The following is a 14,102-nucleotide window of genomic DNA, read 5'->3' as shown; positions in this document are numbered from 1 at the left end:
TATTTGTACTACTAGTGGTGTGAAATTAAATAATGGTAAATTTTAAAACATCAATTGTTTTAGAATAAGATGAAATAATACTAAAAAAAATAGAAAGTAAGTGGTATAAAGTTTAAAAACAATTAAAACATCAGTTGAAATATTTTTTTTAATGTAAAAGGATAAAATAATTCTTATTTATTTTTAAAATATCTATGAGATGAAAATGATTAATAAAAAAAAAAAGACATGTGAAATATAATACTTTAAGTAAATAATACGAGACAAAAGGATTTTAATGTAACAAATATACACTTGATAAATTAAATTCAAACAAGATTTATTGAAGGACTGACATTGCCCCTTAGTCGTGAAAGAAAAATAAAAATATAATTAAGCATAAAATCAATTAAGAATATAAGAATTTAATTAGTAATAATGGACTGCCTATTAGGAAATTAGAAAATACAAGTGAACATGTCCTTAAAAATCTCTATTTTTACATAAAATAGAACAATTACATTAAATAAAAATATTTTAAAAATTAACCTTCAATGATATAATTTTAGAAATTTCTTTAAGAAGGGTAATTTTAAGATTTTTTTTAATGTTTTTTTGTCGTTTTCAATCTATCATTTTTTAATTCTAAATTTAATTTCATTATTTTTTAAATGAAATATTAATAGTTTAAGATAATTTTATATGATAATATAAATTATTTACCATAAATTAAAAGTAAATCTTATATGTTTTAAAAAATTATTTAATAAAACATTATAATATAATATAATTTATATATTTAAATTTATTTATTAATTATAAATTTTATTTATATAAGATAAAAATTCATATTATACATTATACATGACTAAAATGCTAGTTTAAGAATAAAGAATTAGATTTATATAAGAAAAGATTATCATAAGAGTTATTTGTTTATTTAAAAAGTAATTAAAACATATAGTTTAATATTTTATTAGTTATATAAATTCTTTGAAAAAAAAACCTCAGTAATTTATATCAATATTTTTATCATATGGTAAAAGATAATTAAGTTTTTGTTATTTTAAACAGAAAAAGATACTTGAGTTTTAAATTTTTTTTAAAAAAAGTATAGACATTAAAGAATTAATTTAACTGATTAAATGTTGGTTTTAAAATAAAACCAATAAAATATAATATAGTTTATATATTTAAAACTCTTTCGTTATTATAAATTTTTATTATATAAAATAAACATTCATTTTATATATTATACAAATTAAAATGTTAATTTAAGAGTTAAGACTTATATATTTATGCCTATTATAAAAGAGAGATATTTTGATAATTATTTTTTTAGTTTTTATTTTTGTATTAGACATTACTACTTCTAGATTTAACAATCATCTTCTTTCAAAAAAATTTTAAAAAATAAATATATAAAAATACGAAATATCTCTTTTTTTTTTTTTACTTATATATTTAATAATATAATGATCAAAATTGAAATAATATGTAGATAGTTTATGTTTGAATTATGTCGCTACTATTATAATTTCTATAAATAAAATATTATATAATAACAATTAATCGATAAGACTCATTTTTTATTTTAAAAAATTAATTAAATATATATATTTTTTAATATTATATTAATTATTTAAATTATTTGAAAAATTAATTCATCAAGAAATGATATCAATATTTTTTCATATGGTAAAAGATACTGAGTTAAAAAAAAATCTTTAAAAAAAATTATAGACTAAACCACTTTATTTTATATTAGGAAAATAAAGAACTAATTTAACTGATAAAATGTCCATTTAAAGATTTATTAAAGTGACACACATTAAATGAAAGAATAAATGTATTTAATATCTTAAAATATAAAATAAAACATTTAATACTATCATATTTTCTTGAACATATTAAATACTTACTATATAAAGATTTGTAGGATAATATTGTAAAATAATTTATGATTATTCGTTTCTTAAATATATTTTTCATTGTCCTAAAATATGTACCTTAAAATATACTGTTAAAATAATAATTTTATTATCAAAATTTATGAAAGGATCTTAGACATTAAAAATAAAAAGATAAAACTAACAAAGCATTTTTAATATACTTTTTCCAACACATTCTTTATTATAAATTAAAATTTATTAACAAATATAAAAACGTTAAAAAATTGATAAAGGAAAACAAGATTAATTTTATATATATATAATTTTAATATATAACAAAAGATTTATTAAATTTTTTTTCTGCATTAAAAATTATGTTAAAAATGTATTACTAGTATAGTATTTCTATAGGAAAAATAAAAATACAGTAGAAGGCATGGTACTCAGTCGTGGAGTCCCTTCAATGAATTGTGACCGTGGGATTGATCTGGTGCATTGTGGAGCGCACGATGAAATTGGAAACGCGATCTGGCCGTTCAATATTTACAAGTAAATTGAATTTTCAAAAGCTTCGAAGAGAGAGGGAGTGTGGTGTGTTTTCTTCTTCTGCTTCTCTTCTTCTTCTTCTTCTTCTTCTTCTTCTTCTTCTTCCTCTTATTCTTCTTCTCCAAATCTCACTCTTCTTCTTCTTCTTCTTCTCTTTCTCTCTATACAATCTCCAAACCCTCCCTCGCTTTCTCTCTCTTCACCTCCATCTCCTTGCGCGCCGCGTTTCGATCCACGCGCCTCTCAATTTTGCCACACTCGCCGAGCTGCGCAATCCTCCAGCTGTGCTCGAATTCGAGCTGCGTTTCGAAACCATCGCCACTTCCCTTATCCGAATAGCCGCAATCGCAGGTCGGCTTCGGCGGAATTCGCGGTGAGAGTTTCCGGATTTTGTTTCGTGTGCCATGGGAGAAGGCGAAGGAGGCGATTGCGCTCCGAAGAATGCGTCGTTGTCGCTGCCGCAAGTTGTTGCTCCGGCGGAAACGGCAGCGTCGTCGTTGGAAGTTCCGGCGAAGAAGCTGGCGCGGCAGCTCGATTTCACTGGCGCGCCGGAGCAGTCGCAACCGCAGCAGCCGGTGGCTGTGCAGCCGTTGCCTCCGCAGCCGCCTCATGTGAGGATTGGGTGAGTTGGTTGAAACTGTGACTTGTTGAATGTTGAAAATGATTTATGCACTGTTTTTTGTTTTGGTGTCTGAAGTGAAGTTTTAATCGTGTGCCGTGCTTCTTAGGAACACTTGAGAGTCTGTGGATTGGAGGCTCGTGTACGGAGTTCCTTTATTTCTTTTTTGTTGGTTTTAATTTTCGAATTAGTTTGTGGTAGCGGTTTTACCACGGGAATCACTGTTTTGTTTGGATGATTTTAGTTCTCGAGTGAGCTGGGCTTTCAATGCATGTGTAATGTCATCGTTTGCTGTTAGAAAATGGCAATTTTGGCAATCATTTCCGGTCTTTTTACTTCCGATATGATTCACGTGTTTTCATTGGTTCGCTGCAACTGTAATTTCTTCCTCCTGTGGGAATAAGATGGCAGGAAGTTTAAATTGATTTTTGTCCATGTTTGGATAAACTTTTTCTTAAACACCTATATAGAAAAATAAAATAAGAATGTAAAATGAATCGAACTTTCTCATAAGCTTAAATCAACTTACGAAGCTCAGATTTTGGAAAAACTAGATGAGAGAACTTAAAGTCAAGTACATATGTTGAATTTAGTATATGGAATAAGTCCAATATATTCACCTTTTTTTTTTCTCCTATAAATGCTTATGAAGAAGTTTATCTAAACTAGTAGCTTACATCAGTTAGTTAGGAACTTTTGAACTGTAGGAGTGTATGTGTTTTTGCAAGCATAATTTATGAAGTTGTTTATAGTAATTTCCATTTGGGTTTGAGCTTTTAATGGCTGGGATACGCTTATAAGATGTACGTAATCTAAATTTATTCTAACGTATGACACACATGCATATATGTACAAGTCCCAATACAGCATGGGTGTGATGTGGAGGAGATGTGAAATTTGTTAGAAAGGTTGGATATGGGTACAATAGGATACAACATAGAACTTATATGTATCATTATCATCTTATAAAATATAAAAAAATATAAAAAAAAATGAAAGCATCATAGAACTTCATAATTAAAAGACATTAGTTGGGCCCCTGCATGGTAGGGGTAAAAGTGGAGAAAAAATGTTCATTTATTTTTCTGACTGTGAAATAGAGGGAGATGTAAATAATAGGATTCAAATGGGTGGATTAAAATGAAAGAATGCTCAACCTGGATTTGTGGTTGTAAGTGTTCAAACTTAAAGCGAAAATCTCACTGCACAGCCAAAAGATTAGCAATGCTCGATGCTACTGATTGTTGGATGAGAAACAGCCAACAAGAACATAACAAGTGTTGCAGAGGTGAAAATGTTGTGGTGGATGCTTGGTCATTTAAGAAAAAATAAGATTAGGGGTTAAAGTACTAGAGAGAAAGTTGGGTAGTGCCTGTTGAGGAAAATTTGGTAGAATTACTCATAAGATGGTTTGGACATGATAAAAAGACTAACAGTCTAGTTAGAAGAGTTGATAAGATGGAGGATATACCAATAATTAGAGGTAGTGGTAAGTCATGAAAGATTCGGTGAAACAAATAAAAGGGATCTAGATTTAGACAATCTCTCTAAAGAATTGATTTTGAAGATAACATAATGGCATTGTTCAATTCAAGTAGCTGAACCAACTAGTGTGGGAAGGCTTTGGTTATTGCTGTTTTTGTTTTAGCTTATCCCTTGCATAATGATACAAATTACCTTTTGTCAATAAGCTGAGGTATCTACTCATCAAGTATGGTAATTGGTAAAAAAAGATGCAACTAATGCCACTATGGCATACATTTTGAAGTATCCATACTTGCTAGATTTTTTTGTTATGGATAAGTTGGTGCCTTTTGTATGTTATTTACCTTTGAAACTAAAATACTTGTCAATTGAAGTTTCTATTCATTTTCCTTTTGGGCTGGGAGCAAGGGTTATGGTCAATGCAGATTATGCATATTGTTTTCTTCAATTTCGATCATATCGTGGCAAGGTGTACTTTTTTTTTCTTTTCTTTCTTTTGGGGGGCCATTTTATCATATGCTTTCATCAATAATGTTTTCTCTTTTCTGTACAACAATCTATGTCTGGCTCTTTTTTCTGAAGAATTTTCTCACATGATGTGAATAATGTGGCTTTTTCTTCCAAAGTATTTTCTCATACAATATGAATGTTTTTTCGCTGTACCTTTCACAATTGTAAGGCTTATATATTTCCGAAGTTACTTCTTGAAGTGAAACCAGCATTTCCTAGTTGTAGAAAATCATTTTGAAGTTTTGGTTGAATCATGAATGGTGCGTGAAACTGAGTGTGATACAGAGTATATGTTTATGTTTTGACAAGCTTGAATTGATGGATATTTTTGGGAGTAAATAAATACTAAGATATCTGCTTTGACCGTGGCATTTTGCAAATGTCTTCATGGAGTAGCTCAAACTGTATGTTTTGGTTTTCCATTAACTATTATTTAATTTTTCAGGAAACCAGAATCTCCAAAATCAAGATCAAGACCTAACTTTGAAATGAAAGATGCTACTCCAAAGAAGCAAAAGCAGTGCAATTGTAAACACTCTAAATGCTTAAAGCTGTAAGCAAAATTCTCTCTCTCTCTCTGTGTGTGTGTGTGTGTGGGGGGGGGGGGGGGGGGGTTTCAAGGTTGTCAAACTTTAGAGTTTGTGCAAACTGGTAGAGCCTCTGTATACTCAATTTGTAAACTCGTAAGTGTTTACCTAATTATAAAAATAATATTAAAAAACCTATAAATTACATATATGCATGAACATAATTTAGGACACGTATCATATTATATCAGTCTGAACGCTTGGGCTCATACAAAAATATGATATAGAGAACAGAGGCTTATGACTGTCATACAAAAATACACAAATCATAAATTCAGGATGGCACAAGCTTGGAAGAATGACGCTCATGAAAATCACAATTCACAAATGAAGAAATGAAGTGAGGAAAATGGCTCATGGCGAGCTTGGAGGAATGAATCTGCAACACAAGCTTTGAAGGTGAAATAGAGGAAAACAAAGCTTGGAAGCCTTTGAACTAAGGAGAGCATGGTGCTGTTTGAAGTTTGGTATCCCTTCCAAAGCTGTAAGCAGAGGAGAGGCTGCTTGGATGAGCTGAACGCAAGAACTAAGCATAGAGCAGAGACACAATCATGAAAGATGTTCAAACCCAGCCATAATGGGTTTTAATCGCACCTCAAAACACACAAGAAAGTACATCATTTTGATCTGAATTGGAGTGAATTGTAGACTTGCACTATTGCTCTCCAACTTGAAAGTGTTTACTTTTGACCAAGACTACTAGAAAATGCAAATCAAACTTGTAGACTCACTCTTCAAGCATGTTTGATTCTACACAAGTTCGACCAAGCCTACCAGAAAATGGTTCTAGCAGTGAGTTAAACAGATTTGCATGTCTGTGATCATAAATAAACTCAAGAGGTTATAAGTTGGCATGTGAGTTTGACAACCATGCGTGCATGTGCCCTTGAACATGTGTCTTTAGAGAATAAGGCTATAAGCACGCATTGGAAAATGTATGTGCGCGTGCCACGTGTGTGCACATGTACTCACATTAACTATGAAAAGCAAAAAGTTGTTCTTAAGTAACTATCACCAGTTCTGTACAAGTATGTGGTCTTGTTGGCCTTCATAGTATATTAGTAACTTGTTTCTATTGTCAGAAATTTATTTTCTTTTTTTTTTCATATTAACGAAAAAGGAATTTTCATAAGTGACTCATCATTTATGCATGGAGTTGAGCATGACCATCCTATTTCTTTGGGATTAACTTTCTGATTCATTAATATAGAATACTTCAAAAATTGCAGGGAACATGGAAATATCACTCTAGACCATCAAATTCCTTATTATATTACATATTAAAGAATTTAGAGGAGACACGAGAAAGAAAACTGATAGAATTATATGAAACTGAAAAAATGAAATGTTAGTCTAATTAAGATAGCTTCTACTAGAAGCTGAAACAGTATGCTTCTACTACAAGCTACTAACTAACTCCGGGTATCCAAACAGAATGACAGCTGGCTAACTAACTCTGAGAGGGTTCTGAGTCAGACCGACAAGGTGCTGAGTCAGTTCAACTGACAACCTAGCACATCAGTTAGAATACACATATAACTGGATAGTTCTTTGATAACGTTGTCAGTTCTATCGTCAAAGTTAGGCTAAACCATTGCAGTGCAACAATATATTTTTCTTTGAAAAGGATCTGAAAGCGTATTGTGTAAAAAAATTACTGTCTTGACTCTTAAGTCATTTTTTGTCCCTTCAACTGAGGACATTTCATTGTTGCAACTTATTGTTTCCTATATGAAGCTAATTTTTGAAGTATCTTGAGCAGGTATTGTGAATGTTTTGCATCAGGAATATATTGTGATGGTTGCAACTGTGTAAATTGTTTCAATAATGTTGAAAATGAAGCTTCTAGACGAGAAGCTGTTGAAGCTACCTTAGAGCGCAATCCAAATGCATTTAGGCCCAAAATTGCAAGCAGCCCTCATGGAACACATGATAGCAGGGTACTTTATTCTAACTTTTTGTGACTGATAGTGTTGTATATAATGTTTTACTTTTTGTTGATGAGATCAGTTTAGATATGGTGCTTACATTGATTATAAAAATTTCAACTATGTTTTTTGGAGCATACTGTGAATACTGTGCTGATAATTCCAACATTACTCTAATTATCTTTTCTTCATGTTCATTGTGGAATTTTATGGAAAAAAAGCAAATAGATATGTTCTGTATATGATGGGAGGTCACTTTCTCCATGCGATTTTTTTCACTTAGTGAAAAATGCTATTCAACTAGGTGCAACATTCCATACTTTATAATCATGGAATTAAGCCTTTTGCATATGACTGAAAAATCAATTTTCTAGAAACAAAATTTGTTGATATTAAATATTCTTTTGGGGTGTGTTAGTCACTGTTGGCCATGCCCTTTTCACTATGTTGATTTTTATTAGTTGAAGTTATAACTTTCATCAATTATTCCTCGTCAATGTACTAAAATAATTTTCTTCTAGATGAAACCAATTCATTGTTTTTAGTTCCCTTATTTACATCTGCTTTTGTTTGGCAGAAGTAACTCAGGTAAGTAATATTTTTTTCAATCATGTTCCTAAACTGTAGTATGTCTTTGCAAGAAGTTGGACTTTTCATGGTATATTTTTATGGAAAAACAGGAGCTTACCATTAAATTACTTGGCTAGTGCTTTCATGTATTCTGTACATGAATGATAAATAAAGCTTTCTGGACACTAATATTCATTGTATAAGAAAATGTGTTGAACAACATCTTTTTTGCATTCTATTCTCTCTTCTTTTTTTTTTTCCTAGTCTTGACAATCTGACTGGAAATAAATGTAGGAAGAGACTGGGGAAGTTTTAATATTAGGAAAACATAACAAGGGGTGTCATTGTAAGAAATCTGGGTGCCTCAAGAAGTACTGTGAATGCTTCCAAGCCAACATTCTTTGTTCTGAAAATTGTAAATGCATGGACTGCAAGAATTTTGAGGGAAGTGAAGAGAGACAGGCTCTGTTTCATGGAGATCAAAATAACATGGCATATATTCAGCAAGCGGCAAATGCTGCCATAACTGGAGCTATTGGTTCCTCTGGTTATTTATCGCCACCAGTATCCAAGAAAAGAAAAGGTCAGGAACTCTTCTTTTGGCCTACAACCAAGGATCCATCCGTTAGCAAGTTGGGACAACAGGTAAAACTTGCTCATAGCACAAGTCATGCTAGTACAGGGGTTTGTTTTAAATTAAGTCATTGATTAAATCAGAGAAATATAGAACAGTTAGTCCAGTCAACATAACTATTTTTAGTCACATAACTATGTTCTTGTTAGGAGCTGACATCACTATCGTTTTTATTAGAGCTGTCAAAATGGGCTCAGCCCGGTGAGCCAACCCGGCCCACCACGGGTTCGAGCCGGGTTGGGCTAAATTTTTTTTGCAAATTTCAGTGTGGGCCAATTTTAAACCCGGCCCACTAACAACCCGGCTCACCCGGGTTCAACCCGTGGTGAGCCGGGCTGACCCACCAGCCCATAAAAAAAAAAAAAAAAACTTCTGCTATTGGGTTGGGCCAAATAAAACTTCATAGACCATCATAGGTTCTCAATTTTATGTATTTTTTCTTCAAATTATGTAATTAGTGTAGGAATTTATTTACTTTTCTCTAGAAAAGCTTATGTGCATACTATTTTTGCAGGATTAGACATTAAATTTGATTACATTTTTTTAAATTAGGTGATTTTTTCAAATTAGGTGAGCCAACCCGTTTAGCCCACCAACCCGTGGTGGGCCGGGCCGGGCTCAATTTTTTCCAGCTCACCAATAAACGAGCCGGGTTGGGTTGGCCCACCAAAGGCTCAACCCGTGGTGGGCCGGGCCGGGCCGGGTTACCCGTTTTGACAGCTCTAGTTTTTATTTAAAGGATGCATTTATACTTGAATTTAGTCTTGCCTAAACTGAACTTGCTCCCTCTATTTTTGTGAACTTTCTAATTTTAAACCAGAAGGAACAGAGACAAGTAAGTGTGTGTTTGGATTGGTGGTGAGTTGAACTCACCATGATTTTTGGAAGCAACAAAATCTATTTGTTGCTACCAGAAATCATGGTGAGTTCAACTCACCACCGATTCAAACTCACTAAATCCAAAGCTAAAGCTTTTGTTTCAATACCATGATGACTTGTGTTGCAATTTATAGTGAAAGCTATCATCATGATTGATGGGCAATTTTTTATTTCTTGACTTATGTACACTATCAGCATAGATCTTTTTTTTTTAATGCTCACCAGGTAAATAATGTCAGAGGTCCAGCACCTTCCTCCTCTTTGTCACCTGTCCCAGGTGCTCGTGTTGGAACTGCAACATTAGGTCCTTCAAAATTTATGTACAGGTAATGTTGGTTATATATATGAAATGAAGATAAATTTACCGCACATAATTGCTGACTTGATTATTGTTGAAGATCTCTTTTAGCAGACATTATACAACCACAGCACCTCAAGGAGCTATGCTCAGTTTTGGTTCTAGTATCAGGACAAGCTGCAAAGACACTTACAGGTATATATTAACCTCGTACATCACCAACCACCACTTGAGCCATTGAGTGTGCATTATAAATGAAACAATCACGGGTATTTCAAGATGGGTTGTGTTAAAATCTCTAAAAACTTCATAAGGTATAGCTTTCTTAAGCCCACCTCTCGACCCTAGTGCTGTAGAAAAACGAAAATCAAACAGCTTTCATACTAGGGATTAGAAAAAAAAAAAATTCACAACCCTCAATGGATTGGCAAATGCTTATAACAAGATAATTATCATAGTGATCACATTTCTTGTTTTTACCTGCCAACAGAATGTAGATTGAAAATTGTAGAGTTTTAGGTATAGAGGGAGGAAAAGGAGAGAATAGAGACTTAGTACTCTGACATTGATATTAACTTGATAATGATGTATTACAATGTGATACAAAACATAAAACACTAATCTTTATTTATACCAATACTAGACCAAAATCCTTTCTAAATAAGGAAACATATTATTAGATAATAAGGAAATACGGAAACTAAGGAAATAGGGAGACTAATCCTAAGAGATAATCCCTATGATACTAAATTATTCTGAAGATATAATCAAGATAATATTTAGATATTTTTCATATATTCTAATAAGATCTATCCTTATTATTCTAATTGCATAATATTGTCCCACATATAATTTCCCTATTTACATTCTCTCTAATATGGTTTATCAAGGATTCCCGTTTATAACTAAACTCAAACTCTACTTTTTGCTCTAGGATAACAGTCAAAATTGATGATCATTAGGAAACAATTCATGAAACACTGCTATAGCCATTGTTCATGGAACATGACATTTTGTATTGCATTTTTGGGCTACAACCTGCTAGTTTTATTTTCACGTGAAGCTTTTTATTACATGCCAAGTGACTTCAGCCTTGTTAATGCAGATATCATTAATTACTTTTTTCTCACCCATTTTTGTTATTATTATAATCAGACCAGAAAAATTTATTGGAAAAGCATGCAGAAGATCAGACGGAAACTTCCCTTGCTTCTTCAAGTCAAGAGCAATTACCAAATCAAAAGCAAGGTCATGTTGAGAAGACTGTAGCTGATGATTGTTCGAGTGCAAACCAAACAGATAAAGTCAGCCCCGATAATTCCAGTTCAGACAATTCCAGTTCAGACGGTGCTGATGTCCCAAAAGGGAGGCCAATGTCTCCCGGGACTTTAGCCTTGATGTGCGATGAGCAAGATACAATGTTCATGACAACTGCCTCCCCCATTGGGCCAATGGCCCATCGCAATACATCTTCACAATTTCCTTATGGACAAGGAATGACAGAGGTCTATGCTGAGCAAGAAAGGATTGTATTAACAAAGTTTAGAGATTTTCTCAATAGGGTTATCACTATGGGAGAAATAAACGGCAAGTTAATATTTTCCTCCGTCGGTTATAATTTTACTTGCAGAAATATTCATAAATCCCATGGTGTCATTGGGGCTTTCGTAAGAAGACTGTCACCTTTCCATTTTGACAGTTAACCCCTCTGACTTTTAAAAGCATATGAATACTGCTTCTATTCGTATTTTTTATTAGTTCATTTGTCTTTGTTGTCACCCCCATGCATGACTATTTCAACTGCTAATCTATTTATGTTCCTTTGATTCCTCTGCAAGTGTCTGTGCTTTAAAGCATCAAAACTATTCATTTCACACAAACACAATAGTTATTTAGACTGATAATTGAGGGGGTTAATTGCCAAAGTTAATAAGCTAGTTGAAGAGCCAAAGCACCGAAGTTAGGGATGATGTTCTAATCTTTTTATACTGTTAATCATAACTGTTTTAAAGGATGATATGGAGCATGACCAAAAGAGGGTCTTACAATGAGAAAACAAATGACACTCCGGTTGGAGATGTATATCAGTATGTAGCCAGCTGTTAGCATATATTATGCTTTACATGGCTTATGTCATTTGAGATGTATACCAGTACATATTGGGGGCTTCTCTCTGGTAGAAAATGTATTATTCTCTGACATATTTTTGCATTACCTGCTTTATTGTTAAAAATGACCAATTTCTATTCTCATTTTCAGAAACAAAGTGTTCTTCATTTGCTAGAAATGAACTAGAGAGCCAAAAGGACCCAATCATCAAATGCATTGGAAGTGCCAGTTCTGAGATAGTGCGTCAGCAGGGAGTCACTAGCAACGGTGTTAGTGTTACTAAATCTGTTGTTTCACCCGCGGCTACAACTTCGGCATCTTTAATCCCTGGTAATATTGCTGAAAATGGGGAGACTAAGGTTAAGATCGAAAAAGAGATATGAAAGGAATATAACTTAGAAGATGTGCAGAGATACGGTTGAAAGAAAAATGAGAAGGTCTTTAAGGTATGCCAGAACTTTTCTGTAATATAATTATAAAAACATTGTCATTCTTCATTTTCTGCCTTATCTGAAAGGTCTGCTAAGCATCCAGAGCCCACCATTAGCCCATGTAGGATCAATTTTTTTCTTTTTCTTCATTTTTCTTGTCCTATTTTGGTCATTCATACATATCTAAATTAATTTTTCAGCTTCAACATTGCATTATTGCAATGCTTGTAAATTGCTGAATTATAATTTCATAAAGTATATCGCTTAGGTTTTTTGTTGAATGACTTCCATAGCTTGTAATTTAACATACATACATTTTTATTCAGGGATTTTTCCATGTTTCCCTTTTCTTCTACTATGTTCATTACTATGCCCTTTGTATTGCCAGTAATATTTCAAGCGATGAGGTTTGAGCTCTGTAATAATTCAATAAGCTGTTACTGACTTTGGCTAGGCCATCGAGTGTTTAAACATTTTAAATTTGGGCATGTTGTTGTCTTATTATTTTGAAGATGTTAGTTTTCTATTTCGTTCTTGTTGAATTAGGAGTTCCATTATAATATAATTTTTTCTTTACTGTTTCCTTACCATTGGTGTTTTCACATCACTTGTATTCTTGCACTATTAGTCACAATTCCAAAACAAATGATCGACAGGTATTTAAGTACTATTCCTGTGACAAAAATAAAATGAAACTTAAAAAAAATGATGAAGAAAGTGACATTCAACGATCAATATCCACCTGAGACATTCATTTTTCACCCTTCTAAACGCGGCTAATTGACTAAATGGATCCTTTTTAAAAGATATTTATCAATCCGGGACTGTTTTAAAGGTATTACTAATCTGGTGTAGTTAACAATCGGAAAATGCTAGTCAAATTAAGGTTTTTAAGTCTGTCATTTTTTTTTTTCTGGTTTCGTTAAGGCTAGCTGGCCTCAATATTTTTAAAAGAAATTGTCAATAGATAAAAAATAAAAAAAATAAAAAAAACCTCATCAAAATTTTTATATATTGTAAATTACAATATAATTTTATATTAAAAAAGTAATTATAAATTTTAAATTTATCACTAATACTGTGTTTATTTGGTCGTGAAAAAATAAATAAGTTTAAAATAAAGTGGGGAGCAATAAGTAATTATAAAAAAAGAAATAAAGTGAAATTTAGAGTGTTTTATTTAAAAGAAATAAAAGAGGAATAGTATTGTGTATATTTGATAGAATAGAAAGAAATAGGGGGAAAAATGAAGTATATGGAAATAGAGAAGATATAAATAGGTAAATAAATAAATAAATAAAGAGTGATAAAGTTGAAAATAAGTAAAAAAAGGAAAGAAATAATCTTTTTTTAAAAATTACTTCCTAATAATTTTTTTTAATTGATTAAATCAAATGATTTAGAGAGAATTATGAAAAGTAATCCTTGTTTAAAAGTTGCAACCTTTGAAACAATGGATTAAATTTGATCATGATTGAGTGAAGAAATTTGAAGTTGTAAATTGGAGTATTTTATGTGTTGTTTTGTTATGTAGAGTCGAATGAAGCAGATAAAATGAGCATTTCAGCCACCCAGCCCCGCTCCTTGTTTTCCTTTATGTGTTTCATTTCTTTCTTGCTTCTTTTATTTTTTCTA

General features: G+C 32.1%; 1 protein-coding gene across 2 annotated transcripts; it reads left to right on the top strand.

Moving 5' to 3' along the window:
• The first annotated feature begins 2,449 nt into the window (after positions 1 to 2,449).
• On the top strand, positions 2,450 to 12,978 carry LOC109801631 (Tesmin/TSO1-like CXC domain-containing protein). 2 transcript variants are annotated; one of them, XM_020362745.3, is made up of 8 exons: positions 2,450 to 3,039; positions 5,477 to 5,584; positions 7,381 to 7,558; positions 8,411 to 8,761; positions 9,855 to 9,955; positions 10,028 to 10,122; positions 11,083 to 11,514; positions 12,187 to 12,978. In XM_020362745.3, the coding sequence occupies exons 1-8, from the start codon at positions 2,822 to 2,824 to the stop codon at positions 12,417 to 12,419; spliced, it is 1,716 nt and encodes a 571-aa protein (XP_020218334.2). In that variant the 5' UTR covers positions 2,450 to 2,821; the 3' UTR covers positions 12,420 to 12,978. The 2 variants fall into 2 exon arrangements, with proteins under 2 accessions (XP_020218334.2, XP_082928646.1); XM_083072520.1 differs by having other exon boundaries at positions 11,083 to 11,518; positions 12,187 to 12,361.
• Positions 12,979 to 14,102: the final 1,124 nt, after the last annotated feature.

Source organism: Cajanus cajan, chromosome 1, assembly GCF_000230855.2.
Source record: "Cajanus cajan strain Asha chromosome 1, NIPB_CcT2T_4, whole genome shotgun sequence".
NCBI classification, from domain to species: Eukaryota; Viridiplantae; Streptophyta; class Magnoliopsida; order Fabales; family Fabaceae; genus Cajanus; species Cajanus cajan.
This window is presented reverse-complemented; position numbering and strand designations above follow the sequence as displayed.